The 20,838-nt window shown below is 43.5% G+C and overlaps 1 protein-coding gene across 10 annotated transcripts in view; it reads right to left on the bottom strand.

Annotated features, from left to right (window-relative positions):
- Positions 1–20,838, bottom strand: part of CALD1 (caldesmon 1) — a 186,951-nt gene that overhangs the window by 43,814 nt on the left and 122,299 nt on the right. Inside the window, exon 1 of one of the 10 annotated variants that reach the window (XM_081022765.1) lies at positions 8,297–8,607. The exons of the other annotated variants lie outside the window; for them this stretch is intronic. Coding sequence (XP_080878891.1) covers positions 8,297–8,343 — 47 coding nt within the window. The 5' untranslated portion in view covers positions 8,344–8,607. Of the gene's footprint in view, positions 1–8,296; positions 8,608–20,838 lie in introns of those variants that run through there. 10 annotated transcript variants of the gene reach the window in all.

Here is a 20,838-nt window from a genome sequence, read left to right on the forward strand (position 1 = left end):
AGTGGGCAGCAGTGACCAACTGTAGCAACGACATTTGGGGAGAGTCTTCCTATTTGGCCACTATGTATATAGACTTGTCAGGTGGGAATTTCTCACTGCTAAGGCAGATTTCTATTCTCCCACAACGAACTCTGATCTGATGTTCTCTCTCTCCCTTTGGTTACTGTTAACTCCACGGGAGTTTTCTAACCAATGCTATCAACTGTTAAGTCTTTGAGTCCAGCTGCTAAATCAGTGCAGAAGACTGCACAGCACAGCTCAGGTCCGTTTAAAGCTAACGAGCACTTTGCAGCACACTTTGCAGCACACTTGCAAATGACTCATGCTGCGTTGAAAGAACGCACACTGCACTTTAGTAGGCTTTGTAGAACCTGGGGTGAAAGATCAAAGCAGAACTCTACGCAAGATCTTTGCCGTTTGGAACAAAGAAAACATTGTTGCATCCCTTTATTCCAAGCTCTGGCAAACAGGTCTTGCAGTTCAGGCTTAAAGTGAGCATGAGCTCTGCCCAAATCAGAATCCTGACTCTGGGTTCCAGGTAGGGCAGAAGCATTTCCTGACCTGGCCACAAGGAAGGCTCTAGCTCTTCCCCATTTAGGTAGTTTTAAAAAGGTGAAGAAATACATAAACAGCATGTTACATTTGTATATCAGTTCATCTACACTCCTGCTAAGTTTCTAGCTCTCATGGTTTCAGAGAATAGCTTTTAAAACTAGAACCATTGAGTCTTCAGATCTGGGAAACCAAGCCAACTAAACATGCTCCATAGATCCCCACCGATCCATCCCAGGGGCAGAAAGTAGGAGATAACACTGAAAGAATGTGATATTGTTTCTTCACTGCAAGTGCTGCAGCAGACAGGGAAGATTCTTCGCCGTCTGTTTTGTTCCACTTGGCACTCTTAAAACACCCTCCTCCTCCTTCCTGTGCTACTGACGGGCACTTTCAAAGCACCAAAAATAAGCGGAATACATTTTTGTTTTGCGTTCCCTTTCTGCCGTGACACCCATCTGAAAACTTTCCCTCACATTCCAGCTCCTTTCCAGGAGGAAGCACTGAGGGAAAGGGCAGGGGGTGGAGGATGGTCAGAAGAAGTCCAGTTGACAGAGATCAGCAGAATAGCAGCAAAGAGGAGCCCCGGACCAGATTTGCCCTACCTTTCAAAGACAGAAGCGGGAGCCTGATGCTGTTAGGCTTCAGACTCCTGTCAGCCTCAGAGAGCATGGTCAGGGCTGATGGGAATCCAACAGTATCTGGCAGGGCACATCCTTGCCTTAAAAGCAGGGTGGCTGATCTTGTGAAAAGCACAGATGGAAGGGCCCCTATGCACACCCCTTATGTATTTATAAAAAAAAATACTATCTCCCAGCTTGCATCCCAGCTGGCACTGAATTTCAGCAGTGCGCAAAACTCCAGAGGAAAAGGAGAAACAGAGGAATGAAAGATGCAAAGGGACCTGGATGATGGTTAAGATGTGCTAGTTGTTGTTGTTGTTTAGTCATTTAGTTGTGTCCGACTCTTCGTGACCCCATGGACCAGAGCACGCCAGGCACTCCTGTCTTCCACTGCCTCCCGCAGTTTGGTCAAACTCATGCTGGTAGCTTCAAGAACACTATCCAACCATCTCGTCCTCTGTCGTCCCCTTCTCCTTGTGTCCTCCATCTTTCCCAACATCAGGGTCTTTTCCAGGGAGTCTTCTCTTCTCATGAGGTGGCCAAAATATTGGAGCCTCAGCTTCTGTCCTTCCAGTGAGCACTCAGGGCTGATTTCCTTAAGAATGGATAGGTTTGATCTTCTTGCAGTCCATGGGACTCTCAAGAGTCTCCTCCAGCACCAGAATTCAAAAGCATCAATTCTTCAGCGATCAGCCTTCTTTATGGTCCAGCTCTCACTTCCATACATCACTACTGGGAAAACCATGGCTTTAACTATACGGACCTTTGTTGGCGAGATGATGTCTCTGCTTTTTAAGATGCTGTACCGAGACACAAACCTAGGCTTTGCTTCAGCTGAAGATGTGGATCTGCACACCACTCAGTAATGATGTATAAAAGTAACTTTCTGCACATCAAAAATGAACGGGGGAGAGCATTATGCGCCGATAGTTCTGACCTTCACAGCACACACCTCTACTTCTGTGAAAATGGGCACGTTATCAGTGTGGTGCTGTGGTTGGAAAGAAGGACTGGGGAGATCCTGGTTCAAATCCCCAATGAACCATGGATCTCACTGGGTCACCTTGGGTGGGCTAGTCGCTCTCTCTCAGCCTAAGCTACCTTGCAGGGTTGTTTGTGAGTATATAATGGATCTGTGGTGTATAAGCATCACGCAAGCAAATCAGGGCAGATAGAGGATGAATTATCATTGTCATATAGCTTCCCCGCACATCCTCAATAAAGTCGAGGTAAGCTTTGTGCAAGCAAATCATGGTGAATGCTCAATAAACGGGGAGGAGCCCCCAATTCACGGTGGGACAACAGTTTTTCTGGCAGCATCTTCTGGCTCCAGGTATTTCAGCTTTGTTCACTGCACTGGTGAGTGACTCATTGAGCAGATACATAAAATATAATGAAGGGAGGGAGGGAAGGAAGGAAGGAAGGCTATAATGTCGTGACCATCAACTCTACAAGGGATTTCAACAGTGGAACAAACTGACTCGTGACCAGCTAAGCCAAACCACCGCTGCACAGGCCAAACCACACCATATCCTCCTCAGTGAGAGAGGGAGTTAATATATGCACTGCCTCATTTCTTTGACCTCGCCAATAAAAGCTGTGCATTTTTTATTTGCCCTTATTAGGACAATCTCGGTTATCAACCTCTGGGCCCTAAAGTTTACTTTGCGAACATACGCTGCACATCAGCAATAAAAAAGCAAAATAAAATAAAGCACGCATCGGAAATTAAAAGGAACAGGGAAGAAATAAAAGCCTGGGAGTTCACTTGGGTTTGTACAACTGCATCAGAATTTGAGACCAATTAAAAAAAAGAGAGATATTTTATTTTTTAAAAAAGAGAGTAATCTTATCTTGTTGATAATTTTAGCAAGGACTCAGATCTGCATCCTGTAACCTGTAAAATACAGAGTGCCTCTCAGCACATACCAAGTGTATTTGCCTGATTACCAAGGAAGCAAACTCTTAGTTGGTGCTGAGGCAATTTTGAACCCTGCACCTCTCATTTTATGGACTAAACTGTATTAAATTCATTACACATAGCTTGAAGTCAGCTTGCTTATACGCTGACTGGGCGTTGCTTTAAACCAATTCAACACTAAGCCAGGATTCTTTGAAAGCCAAAGTAAACGCGAGCAAAGTATCCAGAAGGATCAATATTCAATTATGATAGAAATCGCCCCTTACCAGTTCAGGGTGGGCGGTGGTTGTGACCTGTTGTGTGGCAGCCATTTGCTTCCTCCCCAGCCACTGCGGAGCATCACAGGTTCCCGCCAGACCTGATTTGATCCAATCCACGGCGGTCTGGGGGGCGGGGCTTGGGGAGTGGACCCGAGTGTGGCAGTCTTCATTCAGGTCCGCTCCCAGCCTATATAATGGGGCTGGCGCTGCTCTCGGCAGTACATTCGGCCAGGAGCATCACCCACCCACTGCTCGTTATTGCCTTTGTGTTGGTGTCCTAAACCTTTCCTTCCAGGATGTTTTGTGGGCTTTGCTATAGATTGTAAGGGCTGCCGTATTTGGAGCCAGGAAGGAATTTTCCCGGCTCTGCAGGTTTTGCCTTCCTTGATGCATTGTAAAACCCTTGTGCGTATGTATTTGCCAAATTTCTATCCCTCCATTCCTTCCAAAGAAGGTAGAACTCTCATGAGTGAACTGATTACTACTGTGAAAGAAATTTTGATGAAAAGACACTTGAAAGCCATTTAAAAGCCAATTATATATATTTTTAAATAAACCACAGGTACACCTTCACTTTTACTTTTTGGGATGTCTTACTGCTGAATACACAAGAAGCTCTAATGAGAACGTAGGCAAAGTCTAAGTCTACGAAACTCCATCCTTTTGAGAGCCAATTGGATTGGGGGGAAAACATCCAAAAATGGCACGGAAAAAGTTAGGTAGTAGGTGAGGGAAAACAACACCTTTAAAATGAGAAAATACTTTTCACAGTGGTGGAAAACTAGGAACGCACAAACACACAAATGCAAGGCGCGTACACACACAACCAAATACTTCTGTATGGAAATATTATTTTTTCAATCAGGAGAGAGATAAACCTCTAGAGAGACCAGTGGAAACCGGCACATACACAAATATATCTACCTGAATGGAAATAGTTTTCATTCATTGTACCGAGAGCCCTCTGGCTACAAAGGCAGTGGTGACAAACTAGCTTGTTTGTGGAGCTATAGCTATCAGTAAACTCATTTGGGAAGAATGGGGAGTATTTAACAAATACTACTGCTAATAATATGCTGTAGTGAGAGTTAATGCAAATGATGGTTAAGAGGCTGCGTTTTAGGGCTCAGAAGTCCCCCGTTCAACACTCATTTCTAAGAACTTAGAAAGAGCGCTGCTGGATCAGACCAAAGCCCCATTGACTCCATCATTCTGCCTTCACCGCAACCAACTAGATGCTGTGAGGACAGGAAGCCTGTGAACAGGGCCTGAGCACAACAGCAACCCTCCCGTTCTGCAGTTCTCAGCAACCCTTAATCAGAAGCATGGTGCCTCCAACAGCGGTGGCAGAACATGGAGATCAAGGGTAGCAGCCTTATCCTCCTGGGAACCATTCAATTGTTTTTCAAAGCCATCCAAGTCAAGGGCCATCCCTGCCTCCTGTGGCAGTGAGTTCCACAGTTGAACTGGGTGCTTTCTGCCCTCCAACCTTCTGCTTCATTCGATGGCCACGAGTTCTAGCCTAATGAGAGAGGGAGGAAAGAGGTTCTCTATCCACTTCCCATCCATACTTTTTTGTACACTTCTGCCATGTCGCCTCTAACTTGTCTTTTCTCGAAGGACATAAGAAGATCCCCGAATTTTGACTTTGTCCCCAATCTTCTTTCCCACACCAGCCGTCCAGACGTCCGTGGGAGTCCCACAAACAGGGCATGGGGGGTGAACCCTGCCCTGCTGCTATTCCCCAGTAAGGGCTATGCAGTGTATTGCTGCCTCTGCTCAGTAGGTAACATTACATTTCTTATTCCCTTCCTCAAAGGAACTCAGGCTGCTGCACAAAGTCCTGTTCCCACCCACCTCCGTTTTGTCCTCAAGGCAACCCTGTGAGGTAGGTCAGATCTGAGAGATAGCGAGCGGCCCAAGGACTCCATGAGCTTCCTGAATTATCCACCTGGTTCTCCCCAGTCCAAGCAAAACTAACTACTACAGCACATTCAAGAAGCCATTGTGCTTATCCTCAGCCCTCCATCTCTAATTACAGTGGGACCTCTGGTTAAGAACTTAATTCATTCTGGAGGTCCGTTCTTAACCTGAAACTGCTCTTAACCTGAGGTACCACTTTAGCTAATGGGGCCTCCCGCTGCTGCTGCTGCGCAATTTCTGTTCTCATCCTGAAGCAAAGTTCTTAACCTGAGGTACTATTTCTGGGTTAGTGGAGTCTGTAACCTGAAGCGTCTGTAACCTGAGGTACCACTGTATAGGGACAATAATAATGACCCACCGTGCAGAACTGCTGTGAAAACGCAATGTAAGCGAGGTGCTAAAAGCACTCATAAAATCACCAGATGAATGCTGTATATTATCCTATATTTTAATAACAAATGCATGTAGAGGGTCAATTATTAGGCAGCCTAGATGGCACCATCCATGCACATCAAGGGGGTATCAGCAGGCTGGGGAGAGAACCCCAAGGTATGCAGTAGTACAAAACCCCTAAAGGGTGGGGGCCAAGACCCTCACTGAAGTTTGAGTATGCCCAGTGACTAGAGCATAAACAGCTGAGTGGAAAGCGGAAAACCATCTTGAGTGAGAAATGGAATGGAACACCCCGAACGTAGGTATGGTAGAGCACTCTACCCTGCAACTTTATTTTGTATTTTTATTTTCTGCAAGTCCCGTTACATACCAAAAAGAGATCCCAAAGAACCCATTCCTGGGGCCATTTGGGGCTCAGTTCTCACACAGAAAGGCCATATATGCATTTTTGCATTTAATATCAGGTTATCATTTTATAGGTTGCAGTACCAAGTTGACCTGTTGCATACATAACCTTTGCTTGACACAGCAGCTTCAGCTGACTTCAGCTCTGTTAAAACAAAACTAAACAAAAAAACCCAGCAGTTTGATATAAATCTAAGTATCCAGAATCGAGGAATTTGGTTGGACTCACTTGATCTGTCAGGGATTTGGAGCCACTGAGTCTGCTAGGTCCTGCTGCAAATCTGACTTGCTTGAGTAAGTTTTTTATTACCTGTGATTCACAAAAGGTTGAGTAACTTGTGAAGCTCGTTGGTGCAATGTTGTGGGACATGCAAGTATCGAAGGAATGTTTAATATTTACTTCGTTTTCTGTCTGCTGCTGAGTCCAGTTTCCGTGTGATAACAAAGTCACTGTCTAGATACCTGTCTGAGCCTTTAACAGGGGAGAGACACTGGGAGGCTTTGAGTCAGGCAGCCTGGTGACCCTCAATCATGATATGAGCATGTGTCACCTTCTGACAAAGCTGAGTGATGAATGAGTGGGAAGGGTCGAGCTGAAAGCTGGAGATATGCTGGAAGAATCACAGAATTATGTGGAAACGCCAAATTGAGCTGACTTCAGCAAGACAAAAATGAGCCCCTGTGGTCAACTGTCTACGTGGTACATCGTCGTTTCCCACTCATCTCATTCAGCTGGAAGAAATATCTACCACTATGCATCCATTTATCCAGATTCAGTGTATGTAATCTTGTCAAGTCTCCTTTTGGAGGGAAATCGTATAATTACCTCTGCAGATTTTCATATTATGAATCATGCCATAAAATCCACCGTGAATTAAAAAACTAAGAAATGGGGCTTTTAGTGTTATCGGCCCAGTCCTCTGGAACACCCTGCCACTAGAGATTCCGTGGGCACTTTTCTGTGCCAACTTTTAAAGGCCTGCTGAAAATTCTTCTATTCCACCAGGCCTGTGTGTGCAATTAAGAGTACATTTCCCACAATGGCCTAATGTTGTTTGTTTTTAGGGTTTTTTTTCCTATAAACTTGTTTTTAACTTTTGCGATTTTATTGTCTGGCTTTATGCAAACCGCCATAAGCCGCTGTGATATATTTTTATGATACAGCAGTATACAAATATTGTTATACAGTGGTACCTCAGGTTACATACGCTTCAGGTTACATACGCTCCAAGTTACAGACTCCGCTAACCCAGAAATAGTGCTTCAGGTTAAGAACTTAGCTTCAGGATGAGAACAGAAATTGTGCTCCGGCGGTGTGGCAGCAGCAGGAGGCCCCATTAGCTAAAGTGGTGCTTCAGGTTAAGAACAGTTTCAGGTTAAGAACGGACCTCCAGAACGAATTAAGTACTTAACCTGAGGTACCACTGTAAATGATAAATAAATAACCATTGTAACTAAAACTGACACATTTGGATCCTTTGAGGGTTTGGTTATTTCTGAATGTTTATGGGATACAATGTTCACCTCTCTGCAGTCATGTAGGTCACATTGTTGTCATCATGAAAACAGGCTTTCTAAACTACCCCCAGTTTTTATTTGATTGCTAGAGTCTGCTGTACCCTGCTTAGTACCCCCATAAAACATTTCTGCAAATTTCTAAAATCGAAAGAGCACTTTGCCAATAGCAGACTGGGACACAATGCCTGTCCTCAAGACGTGTGTGTGTGTGTGTGTGTGTGTGTGTAACGCAGCAATTAAAACATGCAGTGCAATGATACAACTCCTCTCTCAATATCATACTACCAGATACCACATCATTTTCTATGCCCCTTGAGTTAATCAGTGTCTAGTATTTACCTGGAGATTAAGAAGCCTCCAAATTAGACATAGACGAAAGCGACTTCCATAACAACTAAGCAGCCAATTGTCATTTGAAATTTGATTGCTAGATCTTTTCTGAATGCATACAGAGTTGTGGCCATTTTTACAAGCAAGCAAAATTTGACTACAGCAAAAGAGGGTGGAGGGGGGCAGGGACAGAATAAGACAATTGAAAGCATTGGCTCACAGCTCTCCCAACATGTTGCAACCTATTCTGCTTCTTTGAACCATCAGAGCCAATTTTTCTCCAACTTTAGGAGGAAAACCCCACAGACCGAAAAGTTAGAAACTCTCCCCACACATACGCACACATACAGCATCAAAAATCAGGAACTCACATGGAAAGACCTGATAGGTTTCTCCTGCAATAGGCTCCGCTGATCATCCCTGGAATGCAGGGATTAGAGAATGGTGCTTTGCCGGCTGACAGCCTCGGAGGGAGCAGCTGAAGGAATGAGCAGGGTGTGGAAGGAGGGAGCAAAAATATTCCTCTTGCCTTCAGGCAGCCAGAGAAGATATTGGCTGCTTTCGCTCCCTCCCCTGTCAGCTAACTGCTCTGGAACGACCCTTTGGTGTATTATATGGCAGCTTCGATTGTGCCCTCTGTTCTACTGACTCTCTAGCCCGAATCCTCCAACCACTTAGTCCCCTCTGCACTGTGATCACATGATCCCAAGCTGCCCCCACCCCCAGCACTACCTTTACTGCATTCTCTCTAATAGAGCCCCATTTGCAAAGCTCAGGCCCATTCTTTTGCAAACACTGGAAAGGATCCTACAGGTTTCTCCCAGCTGCTCCGCTGTGATGTCACCGGTAAGCAGATACCGGTCTGCTGCATAGAGGTTTCTTCGGTTTGGGTTTGCCTGCAGCCAGCACTGAGCTGCTGGGACGTGAAACACAATGCAAAGGTGTTTGTTTACTTGCAAATGCCCTGTTTGCAGCAGGAGCCGCATTCCAGGTAAGCCAGCATGTGTGTTAACAGCAGGGCTTCAGGTCAAAAGCCTGTCTGAACAGCAAACACGCAGAAGCACAAGGCCTGTGGCATCTTAAAAACAATTTTTTTCTTGTGAAAGGAGCTTTTGTGGGACATAGAATACTTCACCAGATGTGTAAGATACTTTTTTCAGTTATGCATGGTTATAGATTGAATTAGGGATAAGCAAATCTGTCAATTTCAGTTTCTCCTTTTCCATTCTCAAGTTCATTTTTCCACATTTCTGTATTAGTTTGTAGGGGGTTTTCTTCTTCTTTTTTATAACCCTCATGGAAATTCACCAATAAATGTCTGCTAATATTTTGCATGCAATTTTGCCTAATATTATGTTGCACCAAGGCGATAGTTATGTCAAGGCAAGCATTTTGTTTTGCCAAACAGAGCAATGCTCCCTTCTTCACCCTCTGGGTTCTCCCAACCCCTCACAGAGCTGATTTTGGGGGCAAGGGAGCCTGTGAGGGGTGGGCAGAGCAGGGGGGAAGACCTGTTGCACAAACTTAAGTCCTTGCACTGGGCTTCCATGGACGGGACTTATTAGTTTGGTGGTTCCCAATTGGTGGTCCAGGGATGCAGGTGGCGCTGTGGGTTAAACCATAGAGCCTAGGACTTGCCGATCAGAAGGTCGGCGTTTCGAATCCCCGCGATGGGGTGAGCTCCCGTTGCTCGGTCCCAGCTCCTGCCAACCTAGCAGTTCGAAAGCAAGTCAAAGTGCAAGTAGATAAATAGGTACCGCTCCAGTGGGAAGGTAAACGGTGTTTCCATGCGCTGCTCTGGTTCGCCAGAAGTGGCTTAGTCATGCTGGCCACATGACCCAGAAGTTGTATGCTGGCTCCCTCAGCCAATAAAGCGAGATGAGCACTGCGACCCCAGAGTCGGCCACGACTGGACCTAATGGTCAGGGGTCCCTTTACCTTTGAATTGGTGGTCCACAGACCCCAAGGAGTCTGTAACCCACACAGGGGGCCTGTGGCACAATTCACACAACAAAAACTACCATAGACATATCAAATTTTCAAAAGCAGGTTTGTGGCTTGGCTTTTGAAATATAAGGGGTCTTCAGGATTTGGCTAATTGAGAACCACTGCATTTCAGTTGAATCCCACCCAGTTTTAGAGAACATTCCCCAGCTTACTTGAAGATGCTGAGGGCTGAAATTGGCACCTTCTGCATGCAAAGAATATTCTCTACTCCTGCTATGCCCCTTCAGTAAGTGTCAGGAATACTTTTCTAGCTCTGATTTTGATCTGAACTGCAGAAGAATTTAGAATAAATGGCCTCGGCCCAGTATACCTGAAGGAGCGTCTCCACCCCCATCGTTCTGCCCGGACACTGAGATCCAACGCCAATGACCTTCTGGCAGTTCCCTCGCTGTGAGAAGCCAAGTTATAGGGAACCAGATAGAGGGCCTTCTCAGTAGTAGCACCCGCCCTGTGGAACGCCCTCCCACCAGATGTCAAAGAGATAAATAACTATCTGACGTTTAGAAGACATCTGAAGGCAGCCCTGTTTAGGGAGGTTTTTAATGACTGATGTTTTAATGCATTTTTTATCTTTGTTGGAAGCTGCCCAGAGTGGCTGTGGAAACCCAGCCAGAAGGGCGGGGTATAAATAATAAATTATTATTATTAGAATTTGAAAGCTCATCATTCATGTGAGACTGATTTTACAAGCCCAAAGGTTCACATCTGAGCACCTCTTTGTTGGCATGTCCAGTTCGACCCTCTATGGAAATGAGGATTTTCCTGGAGCTAAGTTACAACTTAAATATAGTTTTGCCCCAAGGGAACTTGACATGGTTCTTTACGGTGAGATGCAGATCTTACATACGTACATCATTTCATTTGTCTGCTGCCTTGCCGTAGTTCAAAACATGCTCAAGGCAGCTTACAACATGAAACAAAAATCACATAATTACAAACATAACAAAAGTAGTCATAAACAATGAAACATCAAAGAGTACACAATCAAATTGAATAATTTCTACATAGATCATAATAAGATGTAAAATATATTTTTTTAAAAACAGCAACAACTGCCCAGCAACAAAATCCACTAAATACCCCAGCCCCAGAAACTGTGAATCAACTTCAGTTTTTGTAGCTGGAGTCAGTCCAGGCCCCACCCTCCCAGGTCTGGGGGAAATGACCTGCAAGGCAGAGAGCAGGTCTTCCAGGAATCGCAGCCAATATGGTCTCTTGAACTCAGAGTCTTGTCCTGTTTGAGGAAATGGCCCCTTTTGCCTTTCTAAGGAAGCTATCGGGTTGGGTATGTTCCACCAGTGTCATTAAGAGTCGGCACACTCAGCAAATGATCTGCAATAGTAGTTATGCAACATAATGTCAGGCCACAGTACGAAATACAGCAGAGACTGTGCCTTGATTTCATACACATGCAAGCTATGTTTCCTCTTTTAAAACGAAATGGGAACTCTGTCTGCATGTATTAGCAGGCAGCATGAATGTCCACCCAACAAATGTTTGGCAGCGTCAAAGGTGGCAGAACCAATCACCTTCAAAAAGGGGAGGGCGGACCTAGATTTAATCTCCTGGCTTTACCTTCAGCAGTGAGGGGCAGCTGATAGCATCAAGCATCTGTTTCGCACTGTATATGAAGCCTCACTCCAGAGATGGGAACTGTGCCAATAACCCTGGTATTACATGGAGGAATTCAGGAAGGGGAATAGCATAAAAGCCTCACCTTTTTTTGCATGCGCAACTCAAAGTCTAAACAGGGGGATCTGAGCACCAGCCGCTCTTTCTGGATCAGGACAAGATTTTCACACTGAATATTGCTAAATGGCTTTAATTTATTTTTAAAACCTGAAAGTTGGCTGATGTAAAAGGGAAACTTTTGCTTTCATTGGCATTTATTTGTACATCTGTAGCACCATCTCTCCAAATGAACTCTGGTACATGTGTTTAACGACATTTCACGTCTGAATTCGAACTCAGTCCCCACATGCTTTCACAGGGTCTGTTGGAGAGGAAAAGATGCAAAGTGCCAGGAATCTCAAATATCGTAGCTTACTAGATAAACGTGTTGTTTTTTAAAGAAAAAGTTGTTATTTTCACCTCCTGGTAAACATGGTATTTATCCTCCGTTGAACTTTACACTGAAGATGGAAGGGGGAAATAGATACAAATACAACTGCCTTATTTCAGAGATGCCAGCTTCTCCAACAAACACACAAACTCCAGCCATGTACCACTTCTCAGAAAACAGCCTTATCTGCCAAAGGCTCCACAAAGCTATTGGCGCTGTGCAGGAAAAAGAAATGTGTTTGTTGTTAAAAATCCAGCATAATGACATTAACATCTGCTCATTGTTTAAATAATAATATTAACTCTTCACAACCTGGGAAAGTCAAGATTGTCACAACTTTTTGTTGCTGTTGCAGAATACACAGGAACTCTGCCTTTATAACATACATTGCTAACCCAGCCTTCTGTATTGAGTCCCATTCAAATGCTTTCTTTTTTAAGAGAGCTTTCTTTAGCCCTTTAATTCTGGGTATTGCAAGAAGCAGCAGATTCTTATCTGGTTAATTAAACAGGGAATAGGCAGCAGGAGCAGCAGCAAGGGAAAGCACCTGCATATTCAAAGCAATTGGAAGCAATTTGAGGTTCAGTGGCAATTACAATCCCATTTCAATCCCATTTAATTTGTGAGCTAAACTGCATGCTATATGGGAGATCTCTGAATAGAACACCAGAGTTTTCTTTTTTTAAGGAAATATTGCTATGGAGAGCTGATCAGCGAAACAGAAAAAAAACCCTTGTTGTTTTTTGTGGAGGGAGGGAAATAGAACTACAGTGGTACCTCGGGTTAAGTACTTAATTCATTCTGGAGGTCTGTTCTTAACCTGAAACTGTTCTTAACCTGAAGCACCGCTTTAGCTAATGGGGCCTCCTGCTGCCGCTGTGCTGCCGGAGCAAGATTTCTGTTCTCATCCTGAAGTAGTTCTTAACCTGAGGTACTATTTCTGGGTTAGCGGAGTCTGTAACCTGAAGCGTATGTAACCTGAAGTGTATGTAACCCGAGGTACCTCTGTACATGCTACTGACCAGCCTTGCCTGGTATAGAAGCAGAATAGTAAGGTTGGAAGGGACACCTAGAGCAATCTAGTCCAACCCCCTGCAAGGCATAGAAGGCATAGATGGTAGAGGCACAGACAACAGAGAATTCTTGGCAGGCAAATAAGCAGATTGATAGAAGCAGGGGCAGATCTCTCCATTCCTCATATGTCATTTAGTTACCATGCTGGCTCTGAGGAAGGGAAACCCTTTGTTCCACAGACAGCACAGAAACACAGAAGACTGGCTTTCTCCCTCCTCAACAAGACTGATCAGTTGAGGGCAATGTTTTCACTAGAGGTTAGTAGCCTGTATGTCTATGCTAGATTGGGGGGGGGGTCCTGGAAAGGATGACTACATAAGTATCTCCATGCTTGTATTCCATATCAACCACCCTGGTCTCTTGGGTTATCTAAAGGAGGTCTGCTCCATGTCCTTTCAGTGTATAAAGGGAAATCTGCCAAAAGTATGGGACAGGGCTTTTTTAGTGCTGGCCCCAATTCCATTAAAAGATTGCCCTGTGGAAGCCCATAACAAGGAAGTAGGCTTCCTTGTTCCCTGCCTTCCACCAGCAGATCAAAAATGGATGCATCTCCTTTAGTGGAGATATATCAGTGCAGCTTGGCCACTGTTTTAAAACATAAAGTTGAAGCCATCAAGCAAAAAAATCACAGCCCATGAGCTTTGATTACTGCCTTGGAACAGATTACCAGGTTTTTACTTATGGTTGCTGCTTTTATTGGTTCACATTCTCCATTTTAAGATTGTTGCTGAATAGTGTTAACTCTCTGTATGCGGTTTCGGGTGGTTTTATTGGGAAAGTGACTTATAAATGTTGAATGCAACTAAAATCTGAAGAGCAAAGTGGAATTTAATCCAAAGTACAGGCTTTCGCTCAGTTACTGGTACACAATGTTTAGGACATTAACAGTTGTTAAACACCTGAAGAAATATCTAGATAGGTTTCACGTGAACAATCTATGTACCCATTATTATAATTTTTTAAAAAACTCTCCCTTCTTCCAAAACATAATAGCCTCATAGAACATAATGGAGCCCTGTTCTATCAGAACAGCATTCCACTAGAGAGTTCAGAAAATTGAGTTTTCCATATTTTTTTGCCCTCTGGCAGCTCTCCTTTATAAGAAAGGAGTAGCAAGATATCATATCGGCTCCCTCTCTCACTGCAAACTGAAACTTGATTAGAAAACCACATTTCCTAGGACCAACTTCCATGTCGGCAGTCCACAAAGTGATGCAAAATCCAGCAACAAAGGAACATAATATTTTATAAATCTGTGATAGAAAGGAAGGCTATTTCCATCCAAGTGTTTCCTTGAGTTGTTTTTACTGCGGTACTGTTGGTGGTGGGGTACATTATACAAAGCCTAGAACAATGATCTCCTTGTCATGTCTGGAGGCCAGTTAATTTAGAAGGCTTCCAACAATGTACTATAGAGCCACACTCCTTTACCAGAGCTATATCAATACAGCATAGAGATACTGGTTTTAAAATCATTACGTGGAAGCCGTCGGGTAAAATTAAAGCTTATTACAATGAGTGGCAGCCTGAAGCATCCCTCAAGAAATACTGTAGCTTACACGTCCAGATCCCATGTGGTGGAAAGGATGGGCAACGGGTGGCCCTCCAGATGTTGTGGAACTTTTTATTATTTATTTATTTATACCCCACCCATCTGGCTGGGCTTCCCCAGCCACTCTGGGCGGCTTTCAACAAAATATTAAAATACAGTAATGCATCAAACATTAAAAGCTTCCCTAAACAGGGCTGCCTTCAGATGTCTTCTAAAAGTCTGGTAGTTGTTGTTCTTTTCAATATCTGGTGGGAAGGCGTTCCACAAGGCAGGTGCCACTACCGAGAAGGCCCTCTGCCTGGTTCCCTGTAACTTGGCTTTATTATTTCCTTATTCCTGGCCATGCTAGCTAGGGCTGATAGAAGCTGAGTTTGTTATGGGTGCTATTAGAAAACCCCAACACCATTCCCAGAGCTACAATTCCCAGAGTGGTTTAACCGTCAACCCCTCTTCACAGGAAACTCTGGGAACCGTAGCTCTGGGAGGGGAATAGGGATCGCCTAACAACTCTCAGCACCGTTAACAAAGCACAGCCTCCCATAATTCTTTGGGGAAGCCATCACTGTTTGAAGTGGCATCACAACACGATAAATGTATGGTTGAGCAGGACCCAGCTGCTTGGCTTCTCCGTCTATGACACCAGGAAACAGCAGGAGGAGGGGCAGGAAGAGCTGCCTGCGTAATGCTGGTTCCATATGGATACCGCGTTATTTCTGCTCCTGTATTAGGTTTGAGCATGTTTTTATTCCGAGGGTCTTTTCTAATCTTTGACAGCTGCTCAGGGCTACGGTGATATAACAATGCTTCTTTGATGCAGCCTGGATAGCTCAGTTGGTTGCATGGTGCTGGTGATGTCCAGTGTTGCAGGATCAATTCCTGTATGGGGCAGCTGCATATTCCTGCATGGCAGGGGGTTGGAATAGATTATCCTCAGGGCCCCTTCCAGCCTTATGAGTCTATGATTTCCTTAAGTATTCAAAATAAGCAAATGAATAGTATCTTCAGGAGGGGAACAGAATCTGCCTTGAAATACAGTCACACCTCGGGTTACAGACGCTTTGGGTTGTGTGTTTTCGGGTTGCGCACCGTACTGAACCCAGAAGTACCGGAATGGGTTACTTCTGGGTTTCGGTGCATGCGCAGAAGCGCTAGATCATGCTTTGCGCATGCGCAGAAGCGCCGAATCATGACCCGCGCTGCAGGTTGTGAACGCTGCGGGTTGCAAATGTGCCTCCCACACAAATCACATTCACAACCCGAGCGTCCACTGTATATTTTTTCCAGGGAGCTTCCAGACTATCACAGTTTGCACCAATCTCTCCCATGTTTGGGTGCAGGTATATTTTTATTATTCTTTCAACTGATTAATCACTTGTTAACCTAAAAGGTCTCCAGGTGGCTTACGTAAACATTTGTTTATTTATTACTACATTTCTTTCGTACCTTTCCTCCAGGGAGCTCAAGGTGGGATACATGGTTCTCCACCCTCTCCCTTTTACCCTCACAGCAACCCTGTGGGGTAGGTTAGGTTGAGGGATGAGGGATGAGGGATAGTGGCAGGCCCAAGGTCACCCAGTGATGGCTGAGAAGGGATTTGAACTGCAGCCTCAAGGTCCTGAGCCCAACACTCTTCACCACCACTGCATATCCGACTCTCAACACAAATACTTTTCCCTTTGTGAAGTAAGAATGTACCTTCATATCCCACAAAGGAAGTGGATACACTGCAATAAAAAAGCAATAGCTAAGCAGAGCTCTTGCACAGTAAATCCACTCAAGAAGAAGAAGAAAACTTTATGCAATAAGAAAAGTGAAAGAAAACTCCAGCCGAGAGTGCACAGTACTTGAGAGAGAAGTAATATGACCTCCATGCAATTTTTGTGAAAGCAAATCAAGGCAATTGGTGCTTCGATATAGACTTCACCTGGAAGCAGACAGTGTTAGGTCATACTGGCAAGCTTTTATTTTTATTTTTTTACAAGTGGCATCTATGTGACAAAGCTCCCTGCCAACAGACCTGTGTACTGTTTTGTTTTTATTTTTTTAAAAAAAGCTTTCTCTCTTGGGCTATTTTTAGCTGCTGTGGCATTTTGAATCTTCTGGCAGCTGGATTTTTTTAAAAGTGCTTTTGCTGCTGCTGTCTATTATGGGAACAATCCAGTCCAAATTAAGCGCTTTTAAAGTTCAAATGCTTCTCACTGAGAGAAATGTAATATAACGTTTAACTCTGTCAGTGAAATTAATGGGACTTAAAAAGTGTTTGACTTGGCTGGATCGTGTCTAATGTTGTGCTTCGCTTTAGTGTTATTTTGATAGGAATTTTATCTTCAGTTTGCATTTTATACTGTAACTCACACTAAATGCACTGTAGAAAAAAAGCAATTTGCCATATTCATATGCAAACAAAAATAAACAAAACAGCAGTCATGATGCAATCGTGCTTGGCTAGTTGCACCCTCAGACTGGAAGCAGACACTGCAGCAGATACATGGTGGTTTTGAAGACAACAGCCTCGACTCTCTGACTCTCCTCCCTCTAATTCCTTGTGTTTCAAAACGTGGAATATGACACTCCACTACACTGCATGCACAATACTGCTGCACACAGTCCACCACTTGTTGCAGGGTGTGCAGACATCACGACACATACATCAAAGTCTAGCATGGTATAGTGAGTACAGCAGCTTTCTCCAACCTATTGCCCTCCATAGGTTATTGGACTACAACTCCCATTAGCCTTGACCATTGGACATGCTGGCTAGGGCTCATGCAAGTTCAAGTTCAAAGGAGGGAGGAAGGATGGACAAGGGCATCGGGTTCAAATCCCTGTTTAGTAATGATCTTGGGCCAGTTGCTCTCTCTGAGTCTAGCTTACTTAACAGGGTTGATAAAATGGGTTGGGGAAGAGAATTGTGTACACTATGCTGACGATGGGGAGAAAATTCAACTCAGCTCGCATTCAAAGGCGAATTTACAGAATTCATCTTTTCTGACACAACACACAAATCGAAATACTGCCATCCTTCAAAATTCACCCTTCTACAAATTTTGCAATGTTGTCCTCCAGCAAAGTAATGCATACAAAAATAGGTATACAGTGGTACCTTGGTTTTCGAACATAATCCATTTCGGAAGACCGTTAGAATTCCGAAACGTTCTAAAACCAAAAACTCAAAATGGAAGCCTCAAAATGGAAACCTTAATACGGAAGCTGCATGGCATGTTCAACTTCTGAGGCTTGTTCTAAAACCGAAGCATTTATTTCCGGGTTTATGATGTTAAAAAACTGAAACGCTCGTCAACAGAGACGTTCAAAAATTGAGGTACCACTGTACTAGAGTAAAGTGTGCAGATAAATGCATATGATAGTGAAAGTAACATCCAAAATGCCTTATATCCTGGGAAAATGCTTTGCATAAAGTTTCGTATTAGGAAAGATTGCATACAAAAATGTGTATGTTAGGAGAAATTTGCACCAAAATGCTGATAAATGTCAATGCATCCTTTAAAAATACAGTAATAATAAATGGCAAGTGGATGTGGAAATGAGGAGTGCCAAATGTTAAGATTAGGAAAATGAGAATTAAAGAGAAACTGAAACCGGCAGTTCCACCCATCTCCATAGCCTGGCGCATCATCACTCCAGTGAAAGTAAAATAGTGGCAGGTTGACATATTTGCCCATCCTTGCACTGCACTGACCTTCTTGGGAGGGATAAAAAATGAAATTGATAAATTTTGCATTGCTTGATGTTACCAAGGAGAGAAGAATGAGACACAGGACTGCTGTTCTTGGCAACAGCCTTCATGCATCTGCCCTAACGTCTAGTTCCAGCCTCATTAGCCAGGTCAGGATCAACTCTGCCAACCTAAGTACATATGAAACAGATCTGCACAGAGAGCTCCAGCATAAATACCACAGTCTGTTTGGGTGGATACATTTGTCTGTTTTTCTTAAGATGTTCCCACACACCAAAAATATACCAATTTTACACAGAAGGAAAAGGATTCTGGTGTCTGAGTTTTATCAGAGAAAGAGAAATGTCCTTTGTTTCTAACAACATGTTGCTTCTATAAAGACATTTTGATAACATGATTGTTATTAAATGATAAAAAATGAGCAGATCTAAAAATAATAGGATGATTTAACCGTTCAAAACCAAAGCCCACTCTTCATGGAGTGGAATGAACTGCCAAGTCAGTTTTGCACCCTTTGCAAAACTCGTAAGGTTTGCTAGTTCTGCTACTTGAATATAGGTAGTCAGTGCTTTTTTTCTAAAAAAATGTTTAGGGGTACTCTCATTTTCCTACTCATATTGAAATACTGCTCCTCAATGAGGCCAAACTTTGATTCACAAAATGTTTAGGGGTAGGCATACCCCTGCGTACCCCCAGAAAAAAGCACTATACTGTACGTAGTCACTTTGCCTTCACATGTAGAACAAAAACCCTCCTTCTTAAAATATCCTTAACATAGCAGCTGGAGACCTTGGGTTTGGAGATGAATGGTAAAATTGAAGTGCTTGGAAATAAACTGTGTTGTTGTTTAAATTTGTATATCTCCCTTCATCCACAGACCTCACAACTTGAAATTCCAGATGAACAACACAAAATACATAACAAAAACAGGGACAATGCAAACCAGTACCCCCTCCCACAAATACATTTAAAAGGGTATAGGATGTTAACTAGCCCTCTCTCTTGCCTTGTACACAAGGGTGAAACAGACTAGATGCCGTAGGAAAAGTCAAACAAAGAAAGACACTAGCTACTCTCTACCTGCCACAATATTATGACTAGAATGCATGCAAAATTTTCTGTGGTGCATATGGGATTGCATAGCAGATGCAAGGAGTCCTTCAGCTGCCTGTTCAAGGTGAAGAATGTTCCTTAAGCACAAACAGTTTGGAAACTACTGTACAAGTACTAGGCAGTGGAATGATCATTGCAGAACCTTCTAGAATCACCAGCCCTGCCCATTCAATATCCAGCCACTATTTTGTCAGTGGAATGTTAGCAAGCACCTAAGGCTTCAGTCTCAACCCCACTTCTCTGGGAGTAAGCCCCACTGAATTCAATGGGACTTACTTCTGAGTATACATGTTTGGGATTGCAACCTAACACACGAAAAGGGCCTCTGTGAGATGATCGTTAACTTCATTTAGTTGGGCAAAAGTTGTACACTGTTCAGATGGGTGCCGGGTTTAAAGCTGCTAGATATGATCTTACATACCATCTTTTTTAAATATCTAGTTATTATCCTCAGGTTTTTTTTGGGAGGGCCACTATTTGACTAGCTGCTCATGATTAAAATTTAGCCGGATGCTCCCAGGAACCTTAGTGGAACAAAACCATATCAGTTTATTTAATAACTTTCAAAGTGAAACTAAAGTCTTGTTCAAATCATGTCTCCTCTGATTTAATTAAATACCACCACACATACTGTAAGGTTCTGGGAATCATTAACAGAGTTAATTGAAGACAGGAGATGATGCTTTTCTTTCCTTTTGAAAGCCGGTAGAAAATTTAAAAATAGTTTCTATTCAGAGCTTCCTCAAGGCTTTTTTTATATACATACAGCAGCTCCAACCCTTGTTGAAGCCTCGATAAATATAAAAGAGGGCTGACTGTCAGCATCAAGAGGTGCTATGCATGAGAAAGCTTGGGTGCGCAATCAGGTTTGGTGCATGCACACACCTCAGGTTTGCAATCAATTGTCTATAATCTAACAAGTTTGCCTATGCCTAAAAGATCTACTCCACTTATTTAAAGAGGGGTCAGCAGCTGGAGATGCCAGCAGAAAATATGGCTCTTTGAGAAATTCCAGCTTGCCTCACCTTTCAATTGCCCACCCTGAGGCAAGAGCAGTGAGTGGAAGGCCTGGTAGTTGTGATAACAGTGGCAATTGGTGAATCCGTCAATTTTAGTTATTCTCAGTTTCTAATTTCTCCAGTCTTTTTGAAGTTCACTTCCCCACATTTCCACATCAATTGTCCTCGTGAAAATTCACCGGCATTTCAGTGCAAATTTCTCCAAATACATACACTTTTGTATGCAATTTCGCCTAACATACATATTTTTTGCAAAGCAATTCTGCCCCATACAATGCATTTTAATGTTGTTTTCGCTTATCTGTGGATTTGCATGTATGATTTTGCAATAGCATACGCATTTTTGTAGACATTACTTGGGTAGAGAGCTGCAGTACAAAAATCAGAGA

The sequence above is a fragment of the Podarcis pityusensis genome, assembly GCF_964106645.2.
Source record: "Podarcis pityusensis genome assembly, chromosome: 10".
In the NCBI taxonomy this organism is placed as follows: Eukaryota; Metazoa; Chordata; class Lepidosauria; order Squamata; family Lacertidae; genus Podarcis; species Podarcis pityusensis.